Genomic DNA, 26,222 nt, shown 5'->3' on the forward strand with positions numbered 1-26,222 from the left:
TTGGGTTTTGGAAGCATCATGGAAGTCATGCGTTTTGTTTCCTCTATGCAAGGAAAAGGGGAGTTGTGACAAAAGGATATTTCCCTGGAAGAAACCCGGCAAGGATTCGTGAGTTTTCAGCAGTCCGGTTGCTCAGTCTCACCCAACTCCTTCATTATTACTTCTGTGCATCAGTTTACAAGTCTGCGTTTCTTCACTGGATTTCTAAGGCTGAACTTTGGAAGAACTTTCCAGGCGCGCACGCGCGCGCGCACACACACACACACACACACACACACACACACACACACACACTATTAATAAATATAGTGTTTTAAAAGAAAAAAAACATTGCCTTGGTGAATTTCCATTGCTGCCGATCTACAATGCAAGATACTCTCTTCTAGGATGGAACAACTAAATGTGTTAACAGTTTTGGACATATTTTACCATCATTATCGATGACAGTTACAAAGAAGAATAAATTAGCGTCGTTCAATGCATTGCTTGTGATCTATTTATCATAGATGCATGGATTGTAAAATATTAATTTCAAATGTCATGGAAAGATCTTTTGAATTAAGTTGTGAAGTTTTAAGATCTCAGTAATAAAGTAGATTTATTCAGTACTTAAAGTTTTTAAACTGAGCTTTTACTTATCGAGTATAACACATTCTGCTGTACATCGAAAACCTTAAACAATGATTCTTATTGTACAACCAAGCTGTTTCATTTTACCCAAGGTCATTAATTCATCCTTTAATTTTAAATGCATTGCTTATTACAAGTCATTAAAACAACAAGGCTGTAAACAAATAATTGGAAATAGATTATATTTGAATTGCTCGTAAAAACACGGTCATCAAGTAATGGTTTGATATAAATAAATGTGCTGGAGAACCACGAAAAGTGATAAAAGGTGCGTTCAGTTATTTACAACTTTTTTGCAGAATGTTAATGTTTATTCTGTGACGACTCACATAAAAGAGTTTTAAGAATATTAACGCAGTCAAGATTTATGTGTATATATATTTTTCTCTTTCTGTTTGGTTCGCATCCAGGAAATGAGATGGAGAACAAAGAGTCACATGGTTGGTGTGCTGGACTGGATCACAAACAAATATCTACGCATGCTCAACAGATAATCAAAGCCATTCGATCTGAGCATACAAGGAGAATGCAAAAATCAGGAGACAACAAATGCTGTGAGTTGTCACTCAAGGTCTTCCTGGAAATCCCAGTTTGGTTTTTGCAGCCTTACATAAATATCCTATTAAATTTAAATCTTGAGCTATCCCAGAATATAGATTATCATGGGACACTAGGAGATAGCAGAGGAACTAAATGAGTATTTTGTATCAGTCTCACTATGGAAGACACTAGGAGTGTGCCAGGTGTTGAAGGGTATCAGGGAAGGGAAGTGAATGCAGTTACTATTTAAGGGAGAAGATGCTTAGAAAGCTGGTCTCAAGGTGGATAAATCTGGACCAGATGGATTGCACCTTTGGGTTCTGAAAAAGAAGTGGTGGTAGAGATTGTGGAAGGATTGGTAATGATCTTTCAGGTATCGATAGATTCTGGCATGACCCCAGAAGACTGGGAAATTGCAAATCTCAAGAAAGGGGAGGGAGTTGACAGCAGAAAGGAAATTATAGGCCGGTTATCCTGACATCAGTGGTGGGAAAGAAAGTTGCAGAAAAGGATGAGGTTATGGAGTACTTGGAGGCACATAACAGGGTAGGCCAAAACCAGCATGGTTTTCCTTAAGGGAAAGTCTTGCTTGACAAATTAATTGGAATTCTTTGAGGAAGGGCAAGCAGGCTGCATAAGTGGATGCTGTGTATTTCGATTTTCAGAAGCCGTTTGATAGGTGCCACACCTGAGGCTACTTGACAAGCTAAGAGCCCATGGTATAACAGGAAACATACAGGTGTGGTAGAGCATTACCTGATTGGCAGGAAGCAGCGAGTTGTAATACATGGATCATATTCTGATTGGCTGCCAGTTGTCAGTGATGGTCCACAGGGACCAGTGTTGGAGCCGCTTCTCTTGATGGTATATTAATGATTTTGATTTTGGAATTAATGGCTTTGTGGCCAAGTTCGCAGATGATACAAAAAGGTAGGTGGAGGAGCAGGTAGTGTAGAGGAAACATGGAGGCTGTGGAAGGACTTGGACAAAATTAGGAGAATGGGCAGAAAAGTGGCAAATGAAATGTAATGTCAGACAGTATATGGTCAGGCACTTTGGTTAGAAAATAAACAAGCAGACTATTTTTTAAATAAGGAGAAAATGAAAATACCCAGATGCAAAGGAACCTGGGAATTCTCATGCAGGAGTCTCTGAAGGTAAACTTGCATGTGGAGACGGTGGTGAAGAAAGCAAATGCAATGTTCGCTTTCATTTCAAGAGGAATAGAATATAAGAGCAGGGATGTGATGTTGAGGCTTTATAAGGCACTGGTGCAACGTCACTTGGAGTATTGTGAGCAGTTTTGGGCTCCTCAATTAAGAAAATGTGCTGACTTTGGAGAAGGGTAAAAGGAAGTTCACTAGGATGATTCTGGGAATGAAAAGATTATCATATGAGGAGCGTTTAACTGCTCTTGGCCTGTATTTGTTGGAATTTAGGAGAATGGGGGGATGGTGGGTAGATCTCATTGAAACATTTCACATGTTGAAAGGCATGGACAGAGTAGGTGTAGAAAGGTTGTTTCTCATGGTGGGAAAGTCTAGGACAGTTTTTTCAATCTTTTTTCTCCACCTAAGTACCATCTTAAGTAATCTCTTACTAACCACAGAGCACCTATGGCATCTTAGACTAGGAGAAGAGGGCACAACTTCTGGATTGAAGTGTGTCCGCTTAGAACAGAAATGTGGAGGAATTTCTTCAGCCAGAGGTTGAAAAATCTGTGGAATTTTTGGCCATAGGCAGTTGTAGAGGCCAGGCCATTAGATATGTTCTTGATTAGCCAGGACATGAAAGGTTATGGGGAGAAGGCTGAGTGGGAAAATGGATTAGCTCATGATTAAATGGCACAGGAGACTCGATGAGCTGAATTAGCCTATTTCTGCTCATATGTCTTCAGGTCTTCTAGTTGTTCAAGTGAACCGGTACGGACTTGAAGGGCCGACATGGCCTGTTTCCGTGCTGTAAACGGTTATATGGTTATATGGAAATACATTGTTTTGATTTAGTAGCTTGCTGAAACGTCTTTTTTTTTGATAGGTTGGAGGGGTGTAGGATTGCTCCAGGTTATTTAAGGCTGTTCATTGGGGAGACTACTTGCAGATTTTATTTAATTACTTGAACTTAAATTCCCCTCATCTGATGAGGTGAGATCAATAGCCTAAAACTCTAGCTACTAGTCTGGTAACTTAAGAATTAAGATTAAAAAAAAAGTCTCAGTAAACTTAATCATGAAACCATTGGTTGCCATATATATCTATCTTATTCACTAATGTCCAGCAATGAAAAAAACTTTGCCTTCCTTATTGAGACTGTTCTATGTGTGGTCCCAGGCCACCATCTTGGTCGACATCTGTCTGCCCAGCTCAGATGCTGCTATTGCCAGGGACATAAATAGATTCTGTGAATATTAAATCAGAGTTAAATATAGAAATGCAGTTTTTAAAAAATATTTAATAACACCCATAGCCTATTTCTAACAAGTGTTTTCCTTTATTAAATATATACATCTTGTGTATATATTTTGAGCAATTATCGGGGTATGTAAAATTTTTAACAGATCTAACTATAAATTGTAAAATATTTTGTAATTGAGTTTAGATCTTACTTTAAGCAAAACAATTCATGACATGCCAATTGCCCATTTGAAATTCTGTAGCTTCCTCTGTTTAGAGTCTTAACTCATTTATTTTACTCACAATTAATGAAGATAAAATTTCCATGAAATATCAAACCGTCTGATACAGATATCAGGATCCTAGAAAAATAACCTAAAATAATGAAGGTAAACAAGAAGTGTGCAGATGCTGAGGTCGAGTGTAGTGCACAAAAGTGCAGAGAAACTCAACAGGAGAATATGAGAATCATGAAATATTTTCCAAGTGGTTTCTACCTCAACCTGTTTCTTTATTTCTCTTGCTTTCTGTCCTGTACCTTGACACCACTTGTCCTCTCCCCTAGCTTCTGTTCCCCCTTTACATACATAATATCAGCTTTTTCTTTAACTTAGTCCAGATAACAGGTCTTGACCTGAAACCACTTCTATCTATGGATTCTAGCTGACATGCTGAGTTCCTCCAGCAGCTTTTTCTTGGCAGTAATAAATATTAGGACTATTTGGAAATTGATATTAAACAGCTTTCTAAAAAAAATTACTTGCATTGCAGAAAAGGCCAGCATTTCTTATCCGTCAGAAGGTGGTGGTAAATTCTTGTTGCTGCAGTCCTAGTGCTTCCCAGAATTGGACCCAGTGATATTGGAATGCCAATATTTTTCCACATCAGGATGTTCATTGACTTCATTGATAAATATCCCTCCCAAAAATGAGATAAAATAATGGTGATTTTTCATTTGTCCAGTTTATGGTTAGCACGACACTATTGCAGCGCAAGCAACCCAGGTTTGAATCTGGCGCTAAATGTAAGGAGTTTATGTTCTCCCTCTATCTGTGTGGGTTTCCTCCAGGTGCTCCACTTTCCTCTCACCCTCCAAAACATGAGGTTTATTTTGGTGTCATTGGCTTCTACCATGCTGTATATATAAAAAAAAAGTTTAACTCAAGACATTGAGTAGAAACGTTTTCCTGAAGAGGAGGAAGTTTTAAGAAGATATGCATGACATATTTTTACACAAAGTGGCGGGTGCCTGGAATGGGTCGCCAGGATTAGTGGTGGAAGCCGATACAGTACCAGAGTAGTATTTAAGAGGCATTGTGACACACATGAATGTGAAAGGAAGAGAGGGACATCTATCATGTTCAAGCAGTGGAGTTTAATTTGATTCGGACATCATATGTGGGGTGAAGGGCCTGCTCGTGTGCTGTACTATTTGATAATGTTCTATGGTCTGGAAATTGTTCTGCACAAGATAGAGAGGAACTCCAGCGGGAACAGTAGAGGAAACTGCCCAAAGGATTGTTGGAATGCAATTGCCTACCATTGAATCTATCTATAGGGGACGATGTTTGGACAGGGCAAGGAATATCATTAAAGACGCAACACACCCTAACCTTGAACTATTTACTCTCCTACCATCGGGCAGACGTTATAGGAGAACTACTCGACTTGAAAAGAGCTTTTTTATGAAGCCATGATAATGTTAAATACCAATTTACAGTGTTGAGTAGTGCTGCATTTATATTTCAGAATCAGTCATTTATTTAACAATTTATTTTAAAATAAGGTGGTTTTAATTGTACGGTTTATTGTATGTTTTTTATTGTAATGTACGTAATTCTATTTTACACTCTGGTCGACACTGATGATGTTTCATTGGGCAATAGTGACATCACATGTCGAGTGTACAACTCACTCAGCAGAGACACAACCTGGATGGGTAAACCTGGGAAACTGGGGAAAGCCACAGGTAAGGGCCTGTGCTTGTGCTCATTAACCAACACTGGACATCCTGATGAAGTTCACGAATCTGAAATGTCAAATCCATTTTTTACCCATGGATGCTGCTCAAGCTGCTGTGTATTTGCAGCATTTTCTGTTTTTGTATTGGGAGTACAGAGATTTTAAGGAATGGACTGGCAAGAATTCTCACCCTCTGTGTCAGAACATAGAACCAGAAACATTAAAGACAGTACAGCCCTTGATGTTTGGGCCGATCCATTATATTCTTTTTTTAAAAAAGTTCTAAACCTCCCTACCCCATAACCCTCTATTTTTCTTCTGTCCATGTGCCTGCCTGTCTCTTAAATACCCCTAATGTTTCAGCCTCCACCACCATCCCTAGCAAGGCATCCCAGGCCCCCACAATTCTCTGTGTGAAAAAAACTTATCACTGATGTCTTCCCTAAACTTCCCTCCCTTTACTTTGTACTTGTGTCCTCTCGTGTTTGCTATTCCTGCCCTGGGAAATAGGCATTGGCTGTCCAATGCCTCTCATAATCTTGTAGACCTCTAAAGTCTCCTCATCCTTCTACGCACCAAAGAGAAAAGTCTTAACTCTGCTAACCTTGCCTCACAAGGCTTATTTTACAATCCAGGTAACATCCTGATAAATCTCTGTACCCTCTCGATAACTTCCACATCCTTCTTGTAATGAAGTGACCAGAATGGAACACAATACTCTTTAAGTGTGGTCTCACCAGAGATTTGTAGACCTCTTTACTTTTGATTCAATCCCCCTTTTAATGAAACCCAGCACACCATAGGCCTTCATAACTATCCTATGAACACTTGAGGGATGTATGGATATGGACCCCAAGGTTCCTCTGTTCTTCCGCACTGTTAAGTAACAAATGTCTTATTGCAGGCCTTATCAAATGCCTTACTAAAATCCATGTAGACCACATCTATCGCCTTAATCTCATCAAAAAGCTCAATTACACTCATGAGGCATGACCTTCTCTTCATAAATCCATGCTGACTATCCTTGAGTAGACTGTACTTATCCAAATGCTCATAGATCCTTTTCTTAAGAATCCTCTCCAATAGCTTGCACACCACTGATGTAAGACTCATCAGTCTATAATTGCTAGGATTCTCCCCATGACTTTTTTGAAACAAGGGGACTACATTTGCCATTCTCCAATGCTCCAATTCTCCCCTGTCACCAAAGAGGACTCAAAAGATCATAGCTACTGCTCCAACACTTCCCACTGCATCCGGCGACACTTTCTCTTCCTTAATCTCCACATTATCCAGTACACAATCCTCTTCAATTTCAACCTTGATCAAGGACCTTTTCTCTTGTGAATTCTGAAGCAAAGTGTTCATTTAGGACCTCCTCTGCCTCAAGGCTAATGTTGCCTCCTTTATCCTTTAGTGGCCCCACCTTCATTCTTGTCATTCTTCTGATGTTCACGTACATATAGAATGCTTTGGGGTTCTCCTTAATCCTACATGCCAAGGCCTCCACATGCTCTCTTTGAGCTCTCCGAAGTTTTTTTTTAAGTTCCTTTCTGGCTACCATATACTCCACATTGAGCCTTTCCTGCTTCCTATATCTGACATGTGCTTCCTTCTTCCTCTTGACTAGCTGCCTCACCTGTTTCATCAACCATGGTTCCCTTTTCCAACCATCTTTTCCTTGTCCCAGTGGTTTAAACCTATCCTGAACCCAGCACAAGTGATCTCTAAACTTCCTCCACATTAGTTCTGTGCTTTCATCCTTGAACATCTGTTTCCAATTTACTCTCACTAGTTTCTGCCTTATCCTATTGTAATGAGCTCTTCCCCAATTAAACACTTTCCCGTTTGGTCTGCTTTTATACTTACCACGGCTATGCTAAAGCACAGGGAGTTGTGGTCACTCTCAGCAAAATGCTCCCCCACTGAGAGGTCAGCCTCCTGGCCAGGTTCATTCCCCAGAATTAGATCCTGTATGGCCTCTCCTCTCATCGGCTGGTCCACATTTTGTCAGGAATCCTTGGACCCACCTGACAAATTCAGTTCTATCTATTCCTCTTGCAGTCAATAAGTGCCAGTCAATATTGGGGAAGTTGAAATCATCCTTAACCACAACCCTGTATTTCCTGCACCATTCCAAAACCTGCTTGTTTATCTGCTCTTTGATGTCCCAAGGGCTATTTGGGGGCCTATAGACTATCGTATATGACGGTACATAGGATCACCCTCCCATTTTTATCGTGAAATTTCAGTAAAAGTTTGTTTTAGTGTATTTAACTTCACTCACCTCGATGGAAACCCTCCAGCTTTGTATGGCCAAGATGCTGAAGCTTTCTTGCACATGAACAACAGCAGCGACACGTCCTGCCTGCTGCATGCTGAGGCTCAGGCTGCTCCCCACCTGATTGATTGACAGGCATGCCAGGACCCACAGTGGGAGGTAGAGAAGTCAGGACAATATGCAGGGCCCAGGCCCACCATCACGGGGGCAGACATTAGATCACTTGCTTTGAGGGGAGTGCTGGGCCTTGGTGATCAGGCTCCATGCTGAAGCTTTGACAAGCACGGCTCCCCATGCAGATTGAATGAGGCATGGGGGCAGGTGGCAGTGACCGAGTGATCTGTTGAACTGAGCTCAACAGGCTGCTCGCTCACTGCCACCCGCCCCCGCGCCTTTTTCAATTTGCTCGGGGGCTGTGGTCGTCGATCAAAGCCTGATCACCATAGTTCTCTTTTCCCCCTTCCCTTCCAGAGACTTGTCCCTGGTAGGTCGTACCCCCAACAGTGCCCAAAACAGTATACATTGTTGAGGGGAACGGCCACAGGGCTACTCTGCACTGCCTGTCTATTCCCCTTCCCTCTCCTACCACTCACCCAGCTACCTGCCTCTTGACTTTTAGGGGTGACATCCCCATGAAGTTCCTCTCTATCACTGCCTCTGCCTCCCAAATGATCTGGAGTTCATCCAACTCCCTTTCCCTAATTTGGTCTTCGAGGAGCAGCAGCTGGATGCACCTCTTGCACAGTTGCACTGTCCCAGATGTCTCACATGCCCTCGCTGCTGTCTCCATTAACTATTCTTTGTTTAAATACAAAGATCTTATCTGGACTTACCCTACTGGAAACAAGCTTGTCCTGAGCCTCTGCTCGCCGAACTCTCATGAGCAAAGCCTCAAATTCCCACTCCTTCCCTGAGCCACTCACACACTGGACGCTCTACACTGCCTGCTACATATGAGCTTACCCTCATTTTATTTGTCACGTTTCTTATCTGTAGTACTCACTTCCACCAATTACCTTTTTGTTTAACCATAGCAGCAGGTATGGATGGAATCCCCCCCAGAGGTCTGGAAGGCTGGCGGCAAAACTCTGCATGCCAAACTGCATGAGTTTTTCAAGCTTTGTTGGGACCAAGGAAAACAGCCTCAGGACCTTCGTGATGCCACCATCATCACCCTGTACAAAAACAAAGGCGAGAAATCAGACTGCTCAAACTACAGGGGAATCACGCTGCTCTCCATTGCAGGCAAAATCTTCGCTAGGATTCTACTAAATAGAATAATACCTAGTGTCGCCGAGAATATTCTCCCAGAATCACAGTGCGGCTTTCGCGCAAAGAGAGGAACTACTGACATGGTCTTTGCCCTCAGACAGCTCCAAGAAAAGTGCAGAGAACAAAACAAAGGACTCTACATCACCTTTGTTGACCTCACCAAAGCCTTCGACACCGTGAGCAGGAAAGGGCTTTGGCAAATACTAGAGCGCATCGGATGTCCCCCAAAGTTCCTCAACATGATTATCCAACTGCACGAAAACCAACAAGGTCGGGTCAGATACAGCAATGAGCTCTCTGAACCCTTCTCCATTAACAATGGCGTGAAGCAAGGCTGTGTTCTCGCACCAACCCTCTTTTCAATCTTCTTAAGCATGATGCTGAACCAAGCCATGAAAGACCTCAACAATGAAGACGCTGTTTACATCCGGTACTGCACGGATGGCAGTCTCTTCAATCTGAGGCGCCTGCAAGCTCACACCAAGACACAAGAGAAACTTGTCCGTGAACTACTCTTTGCAGACGATGCCGCTTTAGTTGCCCATTCAGAGCCAGCTCTTCAGCGCTTGACGTCCTGTTTTGCGGAAACTGCCAAAATGTTTGGCCTGAAAGTCAGCCTGAAGAAAACTGAGGTCCTCCATCAGCCAGCTCCCCACCATGACTACCAGCCCCCCCACATCTCCATCGGGCACACAAAACTCAAAACGGTCAACCAGTTTACCTATCTCGGCTGCACCTTTTCATCAGATGCAAGGATCGACAACGAGATAGACAACAGACTCGCCAAGGCAAATAGCGCCTTTGGAAGACTACACAAAAGAGTCTGGAAAAGCAACCAACTGAAAAACCTCACAAAGATAAGCGTATACAGAGCCGTTGTCATACCCACACTCCTGTTCGGCTCCGAATCATGGGTCCTCTACCGGCATCACCTACGGTTCCTAGAACGCTTCCACCAGCGTTGTCTCCGCTCCATCCTCAACATCCATTGGAGCGCTTTCATCCCTAACGTCGAAGTACTCGAGATGGCAGAGGTCGACAGCATTGAGTCCACGCTGCTGAAGATCCAGCTGCGCTGGGTGGGTCACGTCTCCAGAATGGAGGACCATCGCCTTCCCAAGATCGTGTTATATGGCGAACTCTCCACTGGCCACCGTGACAGAGGTGCACCAAAGAAAAGGTACAAGGACTGCTTAAAGAAATCTCTTGGTGCCTGCCCCATTGACCACCGCCAGTGGGCTGATCTCGCCTCAAACCGTGCATCTTGGCGCCTCACAGTTTGGCGGGCAGCAACCTCCTTTGAAGAAGACTGCAGAGCCCACCTCACTGACAAAAGGCAAAGGAGGAAAAACCCAACACCCAATCCCAACCAACCAATTTTCCCCTGCAGCCGCTGCAACCGTGTCTGCCTGACCCGCATCGGACTTGTCAGCCACAAACGAGCCTGCAGCTGACGTGGACTTTTACCCCCTCCATAAATCTTCGTCCGCGAAGCCAAGCCAAAGAAAGAGAACATTAGAGCACAGGAACAGGCCCCTTTCACCCTTCCTTCTAGTCTCTGCTGAACATTTTTTCTATCTAGTCCCACTGACCTGCTCCCAGTCCATAGCCCTCCATACCTTTCACGTCCATGGATGTCCAAATTCTTCTTAAATATTAAAATTGAATCCTTAAATTTCCCTCCACTCTCTTTTTAAATACATTCACCGAAAGCTGGTTCTCGACACACACAACTCTCCTGAGTCCCTCGCTCCTCCTCTTATATCGGGTTTGCCAGTTCTGACAGAAGGTGATAGACTTATGGAGTATTTTTGAGCTATTTTGTTTTTATTCCAGGTGACCTGAAAATCCTGATTCAATATTGGATGGACTCTTGAAATTTAGGGGTGGATATCCCTTGGGTACCTCGCAACGTCTCATATTTCAGCTCACTGCCATTTTCCTGCCCCACCCTTGTATCCTTGATTCTTTTTCTTATAGCAGTGGAATTTTTATACAAAGCCTTAATCCAACCAATAAAAAAAGGACCAAAATTAAATTTTTCCAAAACTTTAAACTCAAAACTCCATTCCACTCTATCAAAGGCCTTTTCTGCATCAAGAGCAATTACCATTGGTTGGTCGGATCGCTCCTGAGAAGTATTAATTAAAGAAATCAGCTTTACAATATTATCTGCTGAATACTGATTTAAAAAAAAATAAAGCCCGCCTGATCTACATGAATCAAATCTGGTAAGTATTTAGTTAATCTGTTAGCCAAAACCTTGGCAACAATTTTATAATCTACATTCTGTAAAGAAATAGGTCTATAAGATCCTGCTTTTAGTGAGTATTTATCCTTCTTAAGAATAACTCTAATAATTGCTTTAGAAAAAAAATCTGGAAAAGAACCAGTCTCCTTTACCTGTTTCAATACATCCATCAATAAAGGTATTAATAAATCCTGAAATTCTTTATAAAATTCAGAAGCAAAACCATCATTTCCTGGAGACTTCCCACCAGGCAAAGATTGAAGTGTTCCTCTCACTTCTATAACAGTTTTTAAAAAAGAATCTAGATCCTTAATATCCATATCATTCAAAGAAAGTAAATCTAAAGCAGGCAAAAAATTGTCAATTTTAGCTGTGTCTTACAATACTTCAAAAGTATACAATTTCTCGTAAAAAGTACAAAACTCATTAATTTTCTGAGGTTTGTGTAATAATTGAATCATGTCTAATAGCATTTTATTATTCTAGAAGCTTGCTTCGTATTTAACTGCCACTCTAAAACTTTGAGCTCTCTCACCCAACTCATAATATAGTTCTGTAATAATTTCTCAAGCTTATGTTTGTAATGAGTTATACTGTAATTTCAAATTAACTAAACAAGCTTTCTTAACTTTCGTAGAATCTCATTGCAATTCCTTTTCCAAGATCTCGATTTCCTTCTCCAATTTACTAGTCTCAACCATATGTTATTTTTAAATTTTAGCAGTAATAATTTGTCCCCAAAAGTAAGCTTTCAAAGCATCCCATAAAACAAATTTACTATCAACTGAACCTACATTTATTTTCAAAAACAACTATTTGGTCCCTTATAAATTTAATAAATTCAGGATTTATCAACAATGTAGAGTTGAATCTCCAACGATAAACATTCTCCACTCTCTGAACTGGTACAGGTAATTAACAACAAAGAATGATCAGATAAAAACTCAACCTTGTAATTGTGCTGATACTAAAAAATAAATCTATTCTAGAATAAGAATCGTGCCGAGATGAATAAAATGAAAAATCTCCTTAGGATTTAATTTCCTCCATATATCTACAAAATTCTTATCTTGCATTAATAACATTAACTGTTTAGCCATTTTAGTTCTAGCTATCGATTTTGGAGATTTATCTAATAATGGATCTAAGCAACAATTAAAATCACCCTCGACCATAATTTTTATCATACGCCTGACTTGAATTAGAAAAGGAATCCACCATAAATTGTTCATCATCTATATTAGGAGCATAAACATTAAATAAGGTCCAGGATTCAGAAACTTTTTTTTACCATTAACAATCAAAAGCCTACCAACTGCTTCAAAAACCGAATCCAATTTAAAAGATAACTTCTTATCAATCAAAATAGTGACCTCTTGTTTTAGAATTTAAAGAAGATGGTATAACTTGTCCAACCCAATCTCTTTTTAATTTCTGATATTCCTTTTCAGTCAGATGTGTCTCTTGTAAAAAAAAAAGCAACATCAACCTTCAACTTTTTAATATAGGCTGATACCCTCTTTCTCTTAATCATATTATTAAGCCCATTAACATTGCAAGTAGCAAAATTTAAATTAGCCATAAAGCATCACTATAAACTTCCCACCATAAATGGTGAAGCACCTCCCCATGGCTCTAATACAAACAAACTTAAGGATCTCCTCAAAGAAAAGAAAAAAACTGAAAAACCCATAAAGTAAAAAAGACCCTAACAAAGAATACTATAACAGTATTACTCCCCTTAATTATACGAGAGTGACAAATGCCACAAAGTGGCCGATGGCCAGAAGGATTGGTAGTCGAACCACCCCACCTGATCAGAACAATCAAAAATTAAACATAAAAATCAATTTAAGTACGATATACTTTTTCCAAATCTCAGTTAACCTGATCATCATCAATTCCGAAATCAATCACCTATTCAATTTCCATCTCTTGCTTTCCAGTCTTCCCTTTCTGAACCAGAACAAGCTGTTGAGGGAACCTTTCTTGACCTTGCCCCTGCTTATTATCAGGTAAAGAATCATCAGTAAAAACACTGAGTTTGATAATCTCCATCAAATTTTTTAAGCAAACTTGTATCCCTTCTTCCACGGAACAGCTTTAGCTGAATTAAATTCTTTACGACACTTAATTACAGCTGGACTCAAATCAGCATAGAAAAATACTCTATTATTCTTAACAAGTAAAGGGCTGTGGCGGAGCACATACTTGTGGCGAACCAGCCCCGTTTGTACCAATGTGTGGCGGGGCAGCCACGAGAAGATGGTGCCATTGGGGGACCTCCTTGCCTCGTGGCTTTAGCCAGCGTGTGCCTCAGGCAGACGTTATGATGACACCACCAATGCAGAGGTGGAGCTCATGCTGCCCTTAAAGGGGCATGTGCGTGATTTGAAATAAACGGTCGTTGAGAACCTCCAACGTGGTGACTGTGAGTCTCTTCCATCGTAGCTGCCTCTACATTGGTGACTCCGACGAGCCCGGACATTTTTCTGGCCTCCCAGCATGGATCCCACAGAGATCAACGCTGTCACCGTGAAACTGCCCCCTTTCTGGACCCATCGCCCACGTATGTGGTTCGGGCAGACGGGGGCACAGTTTCACCTCAGGAACATTTCTTCAGATGCCACGATGTTTTACCGCGTCGTGAGTGTGCTCGACAAGGAGACTGCGGCCAGGGTGGATGACCTCATCCACCACCCACTGGCTGAGGGTAAATACCCTTAAAAACTTCCTTCTGGGCACATTTGACCTCTCCCCACAATAGTGCACCTCCAGACTCCTGAATTTAGACGGGTTAGGAGACAGAACACCATCGGCCCTGATGGACGAGATGCTGGCGCAGGTGGAGGGTCACAAGACCTGCTTCTTGTTCCGTCAGATCTTCTTGGAGCAAATGTCCAAAGACATTCAGCTCCTTCTGGCGGATGAGGACTTCGCTGACCCACGGCGAGTCGCGGCCCAAGCAGAGACCCTCTGGCGAACCAAAAAGGAAAATGAGGCTGCCCTCAGCCAGCTCACTCATCCAGGAACCAGCTGGTCACAGCCCTCCCCCCAAGCACAAGCACCTGGTGCTTCTACCACCAATGCTGGGGGGGCAAAAGCTCATAAGTGCTGTACCTTTCAGGGAAATAACATGACCAGCCTCAGTTGATGGCTGCGGTGGCTGGCCACGCGAACAACCTCCTGAATGTGACAAGTCCACCGGTCGGCGTTTCATGGTGGACACTGGAGCGGAACTGAGCGTCTTACACCTGACCGGCCTCGAGACCCACATCCGAGCATGGGGTCCCACCCTATGGGCAGCCAATGGTTCTGCTATCAAAACCTTTGGCACTGGTAGGGCACAGATCCAGATTGGAAAAGACAAGTTCCGTTGGAGATTTATGCTGGCCTCAGTGGGTACTGGGTTATTGGGGGCCGACTTCCTCAGAGTGGATGGCCTGCTGGTGGATATGAAGGGCAAATGACTAGTCAATGCTCACACTTTCCACTTTGTCTGCCTCAATGCCACGGAAACCTGCAAGCCAGAGATAGCCCCCATCACTGCTCCCAGGGATGAGTATTCCAGCATACTTGACGAGTTCCCCACCATCCTGCAGTTCACCGCCGTCATGCCTCAGCACGGCAAGGCCCCCCGCTGCACGCCAAGGCCAGGAGACTACTGCCCGAGAAGCTACAGCTGGCCAAGGAGGAGTTCTGCCTGCAGGAGTTGGGGATCGTCCGCTGGTCTGACGGTCCCTGGGCCTCCACTCTCCACATGGTCCCCAAGTCTTCTGGGGGATGGCAACTCTACGGGGATTAGTGGCGCCTGAACTACACGACTATGCCGGACAGGCATCCCATCCCGCACATCCAGGACTTCACAGCAAACCTCCATGCCGCCCAGGTTTTCTCGAAAGTCGACCTGGTATGGGGCTGCCATCAGATCCCGGTCCACCCTGAGGACATCGGTAAGACTGCAATCGTCACCCCGTTTAGGCTGTTTGAATTCTTGTTGATGCCCTTCGGACTTAAAAATACGGCCCAGACTTTCCAGTGCCTGATGGATGCACTGGAGAGGGACCTGGACTTTGTGTTCATATACCTCGATGACATTTTTATTGGCAGCCGTGACCACGAGGAGCACAAGATCCACCTCCGCACCCTGTTTGCCCGTTTGGCAGAGTTTGGGCTCACGGTCAACGTGGCCAAGTGCCAGTTCGGCAAGCAGACGCTGCAGTTCCTGGGACACACCATCTTGGCAGCCAGAGCCACCTCGGAACCAGAAAAAGTCGCGGCTGTGCGTCAGTTTCCCAAACCCAGCACCCTCAAGGGCCTGCAAGAGTTTGTCAGTATGGTGAATTTTTATCATCGCTTCATCCCCGGTGCGGCTCGCATCATGCGGCCGTTATTCTCGATGATCGCTGCAAAAGACAGTTCCCTGTTTGGACGGAAGAGGCGGAGGGCATCTTCGCAGCAACAAAGGATGCTCTGGCGAGCACCGCACTAATGGCCCACCCGCGCCCAGAGGCCCACACTGTGCTCTCAGTAGATGCCTCAGCCACGGCCATTGGGGGTGTGCTAGAGCAGTGGGTGGATGGCCAAGCTAGCTTTCTTTAGAAGGTACCTTCGACCTCCGGAACGTACAGTGCCTTCGACCAGGAGCTCCTGGACCTGTACCTGGCCATCCAATACTTCCGGTACTTTCTGTAGGGCAGGCCTTTCACTGCGTTCACTGATCACAAGCCACTCACGCAGGCCCTCGGTATGGCCAAAGATCCATGGTCAGCTCGCCAGCAGCACCACCTCTCCTACGTGTCAGAGTTCACCACCAACATCTGGCACAGGGCAGGTAGAGACAACGTCGTGGCGGACACGCTCTCTCAACCCGCAATCCACAGCCTCGCACTTGGCCTATACTGAACCCAGCTGGTGCAGGCACAAAGGGAAGATGTAGAAATGCAGGCCCTCTGTACCACCATTACAGGGCTCCGCCTCGAGAACATTTGTTTGCTGGGCAGCCCAGACACGCTGCTCTGCGATGTTTCCACCAGTTCGCTGCGCCCAGTAGTCCCGCCGCAGTGGAGGTCTTGGGTCTTCAGCATGGTCCACGATATAGCATACCCCTTGGTCAAGACTTCGGTGTGGATGGTGGCCAAGCTGTTTGTTTGGCTCGGGCTCAAAAAGGAGGTAGCCCAAATAGCGAGGAGCTGCACTCAGTGCCAGGCCTCCAAGGTCCACCGGCTTACGAGGGCCTCGATTCAGCAGTTCAACCTGGTGGTCAAAAGGTTCCAGCACTTACATGTTGATATCATGGGCCTCCTACTGGTGTCCAGAGAGGCTGACGGTGGTCAACTGGACCACGAGATGGCCGGAAGCCATCCCCATCAAGGACACTTCCACCAAAACGTGCGCCAAGAACTTGATTGCTCACTGGATTGCCAGGTTCGGAGTCCCGGCGCATATCACCAGCGACAGGGGTACCCAGTTCACCTCTGCCCTCTGGACCCAATTGATGAGTCTACTGGGCGTTAAGCTCCACTGTACCACAGCGTATCACCTGCAAGCCAATGGCCTGGTGGAGCGATTTCATTATCACCTGAAGTCGGCCCTCATGGTCCACCTCACCAGTCCTGGCTGGACAGACAAGTTGCTCTGGGTCCTGCTTGACATCAGGACAGCCACGAAGGAGGACCTGCAGGCATCATCTGCAGAGTTGGTGTTTGGCGCACCACTGTCACTACCCGGTGAGTTTTTCGGCCCGGAAACAGACTCCATGATCGATCACCCAACCCTGTTGGCAGATCTCCGCAGCAGACTCGCCTCGCTGATACCCCGCCTCCTACGCACCACGGCACCCAATCAACCCGACTGCCCAAAGAGCTGAACGCAGCCGAATTCATCTTCATCTGGCGCGACCCACACACTGCATCCTTGCAGCGCCCTTAGGAAGGTCCATTTAGAGTCCTCCAGCAGTCTGTCCGGCAAGACCTTCACATTGGACATTGGTGGCAAAAGTGAACTATTTACGGTAGACTGCCTGAAGGCGGCACACCTAGACTTCTTGCAACTGATTCAAACGGCTCAGCCCAAGCGCCGAGGTCATCTGCCCAAGCGGCAGGACGTGTAAACCAGTTCTGGGGGGTGGGGGGGTTTGTGTGGCGGCGCACATACTCATGGCGAACCAGCCCTGCTTGTACCGCTGCGTGGTGGGGCAGTGTTACAAGATCAAACCAGCAACCACGAAGAAGGCATATCACACATGGGTAAAGATGAACAATTACTTTATTAACAAAAAATTCACCTTCAAACTTTAATTCAAAATCCCCTCTTTTATAACAATGCCCACTGGTTACTATGCAAATTTCTATAACAGTGTAAAACTAATACTTGCAGAGAGAGGAACCTCTGGCTTGGACTGAATCCTTATGGCTGCCTTCAGAATGTTCATCCTTTTTGAAATCCCAACATTCTAAACTGTCCTCCAGACCATGACTCGTGCTCTGGGCCTTCTTCCACTCCACAGCAGTTGTTCTTGGTCAGAAGGAGATCAACGCCGAGCACCGGTGCCATCTTGTGTAGCAGTACGCGAAGTTGGTGCCGGTGTCGTGTACACCTTACCAGTGGACTGGCGTTGTGGTTGGGGCTGAGTAGAAATTGGCTCCAGAGACTCTGTTTGCAAGGTAGGCGGAGATTCTTCATTAATTGTTAACTGTTTAGTAGCTGTTTTCTTTGCTGGTTGAGCTTTAGTTTTCCTCATATTTGCTTTTAAAGTACTTCAGCAATATAATCAATAGTTGTTTTTAAAACTTTTGGATGGGTTTTGAATAGTTCTGCCAAGGGGAGGTGTCTTCCCACATCTTCTCCCTACGCCATCACGCAACGGCTCCCCTTGATTCTTTCAAGTCAAAAATTCTACAGAGCTCTGTTTAGAATATAGTCAACAACTTAGCCTCCAAGGGAACCAAACATAGACTTTCCATTTTTGCTAATGACGTGAAATTAAGTGGGAATTACTTCTGGAATACAAAGGATTCACCACCCTCTGAGTGAAGAAATTTCTTCTCGCATCATTCCTGAATGGCCTACTCCTAATTTTGGACTCCTTAGCCAAGGATCCTCTATCTCCCATGTTGAACCTGCTAAGAGTTTTAGGTATTTTAATAAAGTCTACCTTCAGTCCTCACTGAGGGGTCAGCAGTGGAAAGGGTTAAAACTTCAAATTCCTGGGTGTTAACATCTCTGAAGATCTATCCATGTTGATACAATCATGAAGAAGGCTTACCAACGATTGATTTGGTATGTCACCAAAGACTTGCAAACTTCTACAGGTGTACCGTGGGGAGTATTCTGACTGGTTAATTAATTGTCTGGCATGGACGTGCAAATGCACAGGACAGGAAAAGTCTGCAGAATGTTGTGAACTTGGCCAATGCCATCATGGGTATCAGTCTCCACTCCATTGAGGACATCTACAAGAAAGCAGCTTATATCCTCAAGGACCCTCACCTTCCAGGCCATGCCCTCTTCATACTGTTACCATCAGAAAGGAGGTACAGGGGCCTGAAAATGAACACCCAACGGTACAAAAAATATCTTCCTCACCATATTTCTGAATGAACAATGAACCATAGACATTATCTCACTTTCTCCTTTTTTGCACTAATTTATTTATTTTATTTTACATTTTAAAAATGTAATTTATACCAATATTTCTGCAATGATGTCGCAAACCAATGAATTTCATGAAATGTTCATGACAAATTCTGATAACCTCGCCTTCAGATGGCAGTCTAACTCTTTCAATTCTCTTCACATGACAGACCTGCTAGTCTGTTGAATGTTTGCTGCACTTGCTGTTCATCCTGCTGCTGCTGTTAACTATTAGCCAAGGGCATAGAGGTCTCTCTGAACATTTTCCAACCTCCTCTTACCCTTCATTGAGCTCAAATGAACATGCATGTCATATGCATTCTTTCCTGTGGCCCAGGCAGAATTTCTACTTATTGGTTAGTGTAAAGCAGCCATTCTCAATGGGGACTGTACTGCCTCTTGAGGGGCATAAAATGTTTTTTTTTGGGTAGTCAACGGGAGAGAAGTACGGAGGAAACCAACTAAACCTTACTGTTTCACAGGGAAGGGAGCCCATAAACTTTGAGCAGAGTCTTAAGGGGGCCATAGCTTTTTTTAAAAAAAAAATTGAGAATAAAATCACATCAAGATGGGATCTCCATTTAAAAAAAGACCCAACACTGTCAAATAAAGAATAGATGTTCTCATCAGGAATAAATCTACCATTTCAAATACAAGAGCATACTCAGTGACTCTGTACCGTGCACTCTTTGACTTACTGCAATAGTGGGGCCTGCAAATTTGTTTTGTTATTGCAGTACTTACTGCATTTAACTATGGGTTGATTTGCCAGGAAAGCATGCAAAATAAAGCTTATTATATCATTAAACAATGCTTTTTGATACAAATCTTTGGGAAACTAAAGTAAGAGTGGATCAGTAGTGCAGGGGAACAAGTCTTAAACAAACTCCTCACAGACAGCACCGGATTCGAACCCAAGTTGCTGTAACAGCATTGCGCTAACGGTGCTGTCCTTCAGACGTTCAGCTCTTCAAGGTAATCCTGCTGTTCATTTAGATTGTAGCTGATTGATGTCTTAACTAACTCTATTTTTGATTCATATCCCTCAATCACAGAGTTGAAAGGGTATTGGGGATAAAACATTTTTTTCTGCCAGGAGGTGGTGCAGTAACAAAGTAAAAAACTAACTTTTGTGGTCATGTTTAAGAACCTGGCAATACTCAGCTGAACTTGGAGTACTTCTTTAATCTATGCAGATATAACCAAGAGTAATTCGGCACTCTTCGATGGAATTAGGGGATATGGGTAGAAGGCAGGTAGTTCATAAATTAGATCAGCCATGATCGTATTGAATGGCGGAGCAGGCTCGATGGGCCATTTTTGGCCGACTCCTGTTCCTACTTCCTATGTTCCTATGTTCACTTTCACGGTAAAGTGATTACTCAAAACAAAAATGGAGTAACTATAAACCAGAAGATAAATGAGAGTAAAGCTATCAAAAAACAAAAGTAATGCAACATTACTGAGCCTATTCACTTTGTGCTATGAATGCAAAATTGGAGGACTGTTGTATTGATTCAATTTTTTTTTCATATATGTAATTTGCGAAAAATCTTAATTCTGCACATCAGTGCACATGATCATTAATATTTTGGTTAATGTTACTTCATCTTAAACTGTTGCCATGATGCATGCATCTTCTGGACAGTTGAGTGAGATACCGGACGGATGAGTTACTGAACTGCTAATTATTAGAGGTCGACAGCATCGAGTCCACGCTGCTGAAGATCCAGCTGCGCTGGGTGGGTCACGTCTCCAGAATGGAGGACCATCGCCTTCCCAAGATCATGTTATATGGTGAGCTCTCCACTGGCCACCGTGACAGAGGTGCACCAAGGAAGAGGTACAAGGACTGCCTAAAGAAATCTCTTGGTGCCTGCCCCATTGACCACCGGCAGTGGGCTGATCTCGCCTCAAACCGTGCATCTTGGCGCCTCACAGTTTGGCGGGCAGCAACCTCCTTTGAAGAAGACCGCAGAGCCCACCTCACTGACAAAAGGCAAAGGAGAAAAAACCCAACACCCAACCCCAACCCACCAATTTTCCGCTGCAACCGTGTCTGCCTGTCCCGCATCGGACTTGTCAGCCACAAATGAGCCTGCAGCTGACGTGAACATTTACCCCCTCCATAAATCTTCGTCCGCGAAGCCAAGCCAAAGAAGAAAATGGAAGGATTTAAGTGTGCACCTATGATTGAAGAAAAATTGCTTTAATCCTCCATTTAAATGATCTTGTAGCTCATTGTAGTTCTCTACATGCAAGGCACCCAATTTGCCCCAAAAAGGTTTTTACAATGCGACGCAGAACTCTGAATGAAAATTGTAGTTACTGTATATTGCCGGACCCTTTTTGGAGTGTGCCATAAATCAAAATTCATTGAAAATTGTAAGAGTACAGTGTTTACCTAAACATAATTCCTATCTAACTATACGGACAAAGTTCATTCCATATCCCTTTTCAGAAGATGGCCAAGAGTTTTATGAAGTACTTTTGAATTTTCGTTGTAATGTTGGACACTGCAATAGCCAATTTGCTATGGACAGCAAGGTGATAACGACCAGATTGTGATGTTGATAATATTATTGTCTTGGATACCAGGAATGACCACATTAGATAAATCTCATGTTCACCTGAAATGAAGGTACCGCTCATTTTCAAGGCAAAACATCCATCGAATCCCTCATTTCTGCAGAGGAAGTGAACAAATTGTAGCAAGAATGGTGAAAAACTAGTGAAACTATAAAAAGTTAAAGAACAATGAGCTATTTTTTCCTGTGTGGGAGATTTTTGTCATGTGGGCGTATGATGTCAAATTTCTGGCAAAGGTATTTGGAAGAGTTCCTTTTGATGCATGGTTGAGACAACATAAAAAATGTTATCACACCACTGATAAATGGAACTGAATAAATATTTGGAAAAATAATATGAAAAAGTGTCAGATGTTCATCAGGATGATGCCTGGATTAGAGAATATCATTTTGGTAAGAAGAATCAGAATAGGACATACGTGGTAAATGGGAGAGCATTGAGGAATACAGAAGAGCAGAAAGATTTAGGAGTGACGGTACATCGTTCCCTGAAGGTAGAAACTCACGTGAATAGGGTGGTGAAGAAGGCTTTTAGTATGCTGGCCTTTATCAATCATTGCATGGAATATAGGAGTTGGGAGGTGATGTTGAGATTGTATAAGACATTGGTGCGGCCTCATTTGGAGTTCTGTGTGCAGTTCTGGTCGCCTAATTATAGGAAGGATATAAACAGAATGGAGAGAGTGCAGAGAAGATTGACCAGAATGTTACCTGGGTTTAAGCATCTAGAGTATAGGGAGAGATTGGACAGATTAGGTCTTTATTCTTTGGAGCGTAGAAGGTTGAGAGGGGATTTGATAGAAGTATTTAAGATTATGAAAGGGATAGACAGAGTGGATGTGGATAGACTATTTCCGTTAAGAGGAGGAAAGATTAAAACAAGAGGACATGAGTTAAGAGGCAGAGGTTTAGAGGTAACATGAGGGGGAACTTCTTTACTCAGAGAGTGGTAGACGTGTGGAATGATCTTCCGGGAGAAATAGTGGCGGCGGAGTCAATTGTATTATTTAAGAAAAGGTTGGACAGGTATATGGATGAGAAGAAGATGGAGGGTTATGGGCATTGTGCAGGGAGGTGGGACTAGAAAGGGGTGTTTGGTTCGGTGCGGACTAGAAGGGCCTAATGGCCTGTTTCCGTGCTGTAATTGTTATGTTATGTTATGTTACTCTGTAGTTCTGATATGGGAGTGACCTGCCTATAGGAGTGATGGAAAGAGCATCAGCCTGGATTTCAAAAAGGTACAGTATTGGGTTAGTACTTGAGAGGGTATAATATGCAGGGCTGTGAGAAGAGAAAAGGACCAGTGGAGTTACTTGGCATGAGCTAGCATGGCCTCATTGGACTGAATCACCTATTTCTGTGCCCTAACAGTTTGAAATGGAATGTAAGTACCCAGCACAGACCAACTGGACCTGTTTCTGCACATTATGGCTCCATATAATTCTGTACGTAAAACTGAAGCAATGAACAGATTTGAATTTATATTTACTCTACAAATCTGATGAGCCCACACAGAATATTGTGGTCACCTCATTATAGGAATGATGTGGAAGCTATGGAGACGGTGCAGAGAGATTTACCAAGATGATGCCTGGATTGAAAAATAATCCTTATGAGACAAGGTTAGCAGAGTTAGGATTTTTATCTTTGGAGTGCAGAAGGATGAGAGGAGATTTAATAGAGGTCTACAAGATTCTGAGAGGCAGAGATCAGGTGGACAGTCAGTGCCTTTTTCCAAGGGCAGGAATAGCAAACACCAGGGGACATCTCTACAAAGTGAAGAGAGGAAAGTTTAGGGGAAACAATAGGGTTTTTTTTTACACACAGAGTTGTGTGTTCCTAGAATATTTTGCCAGGGGCGGTGGAGGCTGAAACATTAGGGCATTTAAGAGACTCTTAGGCACATGGATAGAAAGAAAAATAAACGGTTATGGGGTAGGAAGGGTTGAATATATATTTTTTTGGTAGGAATATATAGGCCGGCCAACATTGGGGGCTGAAGGGCCTGTACGGTGCTGTTATATACCATGTTCTATGGAAGATTTAGTCAAATTTCAAGTCTTTCATGCAGTGCTTTTGGTTTGAATTTTAGTGACTGGCCCATTGGCAAATATGGGGACCATTTTACAAGAGAAAATAGTTACCATATTACCAAACCAGGAGAACAGCCAAACAAGACCTGCAAAACAGAAACATAATAATTTTTTTATTTTTCACACTATGAACCATACTGACCAAAATACACAGACATTTTCCTCTTGAATATACACAGTGTCATTTTCTCCCTTCCCCCCTCCCTTCCCTCCCTCCCTCACCCCCCCTCCCCACTCACTCAACGTTCAACCTATGTGATACATTAAACCCATTAAACAATGTCGTCACACAATGAAAGTAAACAAGAGATTTGTGTCTTCTACTTTTACATACTGGGTCAGTTCATTTCGTCTTCTCCTTCTGTCATTTTAGGGGGTGGAGGTCCGCGATAGAACTTCTCTATTGCGTTCCATGTACGGTTCCCAAATTTGTTCGAATACTGTGATGTTATTTCTTAAATTATATGTTATTTTTTCCAATGGAATACATTTATTCATTTCTATGTACCATTGCTGTATTCTCAGGTTATCTTCTAATTTCCAGGTTGACATAATACATTTTTTGCTACAGCTAAGGCTATCATAATAAATCTTTTTTGTGCTCTATCCAAATCGAGTCCAAGTTCTTTACTTCTTATATTACTTAGAAGAAAGATCTCTGGATTTTTTGGTTTGTTGCTTTTTGTGATTTTATTTAATACCTGGTTTAGATCTTCCCAAAACTTTTCCACTTTCTCACATGCCCAAATTGCATGTATTGTTGTTCCCGTTTCCTCCTTACAGCGAAAACATCTATCTGATACTGTTGGGTCCCATTTATTTAACTTTTGGGGCGTGATATATAACCTGTGTTACCAATTATATTGTATCATGCGTAACCTCGTGTTTATTGTATTTCTCATAGTTCTGGAGCATAGCTTTTCCCATTTTTCATTTTTTATCTTTATGTTTAGATCTTGTGCCCACTTTTGTTTGGGTTTACAGCTTATTTCATCGTTCTCTTTCTCTTGCAGCTTGGTGTACATGTTTGTTATAAATCTTTTAATTATCATTGTGTCTGTAATCACATATTCAAAATTGCTTCCTTCTGGTAACCTCAGACTGCTTCCCAATTTGTCCTTCAAGTAGGTTTTCAGTTGGTGGTAAGCAAACATTGTACTGTGAGTTATACCATATTTGTCCTTCATTTGTTCAAAAGATAATAATTTATTTCCCGAAAAACAATTTTTTATTCTTTTGAGCCCTTTTCTCTCCCATTCTCTAAAGGAAAGGTTATCTATTGTGAAAGGGATTAGTTGATTTTGCATCAATATTAATTTTGGTAGTTGATAATTTGTTTTATTCCTTTCTACGTGAATCTTCTTCCAAATGTTGAGCAGATGATGCAGTACTGGTGAATTCCTATGTTGCACCAACTTTTCATCCCACTTATATAGTATATGTTCAGGTACCTTCTCCCCTATTTTATCTAGCTCTAATCTGGTCCAATCAGGTTTTTCCCTTGTTTGATAAAAATCTGATAGGTATCTTAATTGTGCGGCTCTATAATAATTCTTAAAGTTTGGTAGCTGTAAGCCCCCTTGTTTGTACCATTCTGTTAATTTATCTAGCGCTATCCTCGGTTTCCCCCCTTTCCATAAGAATTTCCTTATTATTTCTTTAGCTCCTTGAAGAATTTCTCTGTTAGGTGAATTGGTAATGATTGAAATAGGTATTGTATCCTTGGGAAGATATTCATTTTAATACAATTTTCCCTTCCTATCAATGTTAGTGGTAAGTCTTTCCAATGCTCTAAGTCGTCTTGTAATTTCTTCATTAGTGGCTGATAATTTAGTTTGTATAGATGGCCTAGATTATTATCTAGTTGTATACCTAGGTATCGAATTGCTTGTGTTTGCCATCTAAATGGTGATTCTTTCTTAAACTTTGTGAAATCCGCATCATTCATTGGCATTGCTTCACTTTTATTTGCGTTGATCTTGTACCCCGATACTTCTCCATATTCCTTCAATTTCCTATGTAATTCTTTTATTGATATTTCTGGTTCTGTTAAGTATACTGTGACATCATCTGCAAATAGACTGATTTTATATTCCTTCTCTTTTATTTTGATCCCTCTTATTTTATTTTCTGTTCTTATCAGTTCTGCCAGTGGTTCTATAGCTAACACGAACAGAGAGGGAGATAGTGGACATCCCTGCCTAGTTGATCTGCTTAATTTAAATTGGTTTGATATATATCCATTTACTGTCACCTTCGCCAATGGTCCCTGCTTTAATCCAATTAATATATTTCTCTGGTAGGTTGAACCTCTGTAGTACTTTGAATAAATAATTCCATTCTACTCTGTCAAAGGCTTTCACTGCATCTAAAGCAACCACCACTGTTGGCGTCTTGTTTCCTTGTGCTGCATGGATTAAGTTAATGAACTTACAGATATTGTCCGTTGTTCGTCTTTTCTTAATAAATCCAATTTGATCTAGTTTTACTATTTTTGCTACACAGTCGGCTAATCTGTTTGCTAATAGTTTAGCTATTATCTTATAATCTGTGTTAAGTAGAGATATTGGTCTATAC

General features: G+C 42.7%; 1 protein-coding gene across 5 annotated transcripts in view; it reads left to right on the top strand.

Moving 5' to 3' along the window:
* poln (polymerase (DNA directed) nu) overlaps window positions 1-26,222 on the top strand; it is a 512,442-nt gene that overhangs the window by 48,462 nt on the left and 437,758 nt on the right. For 4 of the 5 annotated variants that reach the window (XM_069942252.1, XM_069942280.1, XM_069942271.1 and 1 more), the window contains exon 2: window positions 1,041-1,184. In XM_069942252.1, coding sequence (XP_069798353.1) covers window positions 1,049-1,184 — 136 coding nt within the window. In that variant the 5' untranslated portion in view covers window positions 1,041-1,048. Of the gene's footprint in view, window positions 1-1,040; window positions 1,185-17,746; window positions 17,995-26,222 lie in introns of those variants that run through there. The other variant, XM_069942290.1, reaches the window with a different exon arrangement.

This window comes from Narcine bancroftii, chromosome 1 (assembly GCF_036971445.1).
Source record: "Narcine bancroftii isolate sNarBan1 chromosome 1, sNarBan1.hap1, whole genome shotgun sequence".
In the NCBI taxonomy this organism is placed as follows: domain Eukaryota; kingdom Metazoa; phylum Chordata; class Chondrichthyes; order Torpediniformes; family Narcinidae; genus Narcine; species Narcine bancroftii.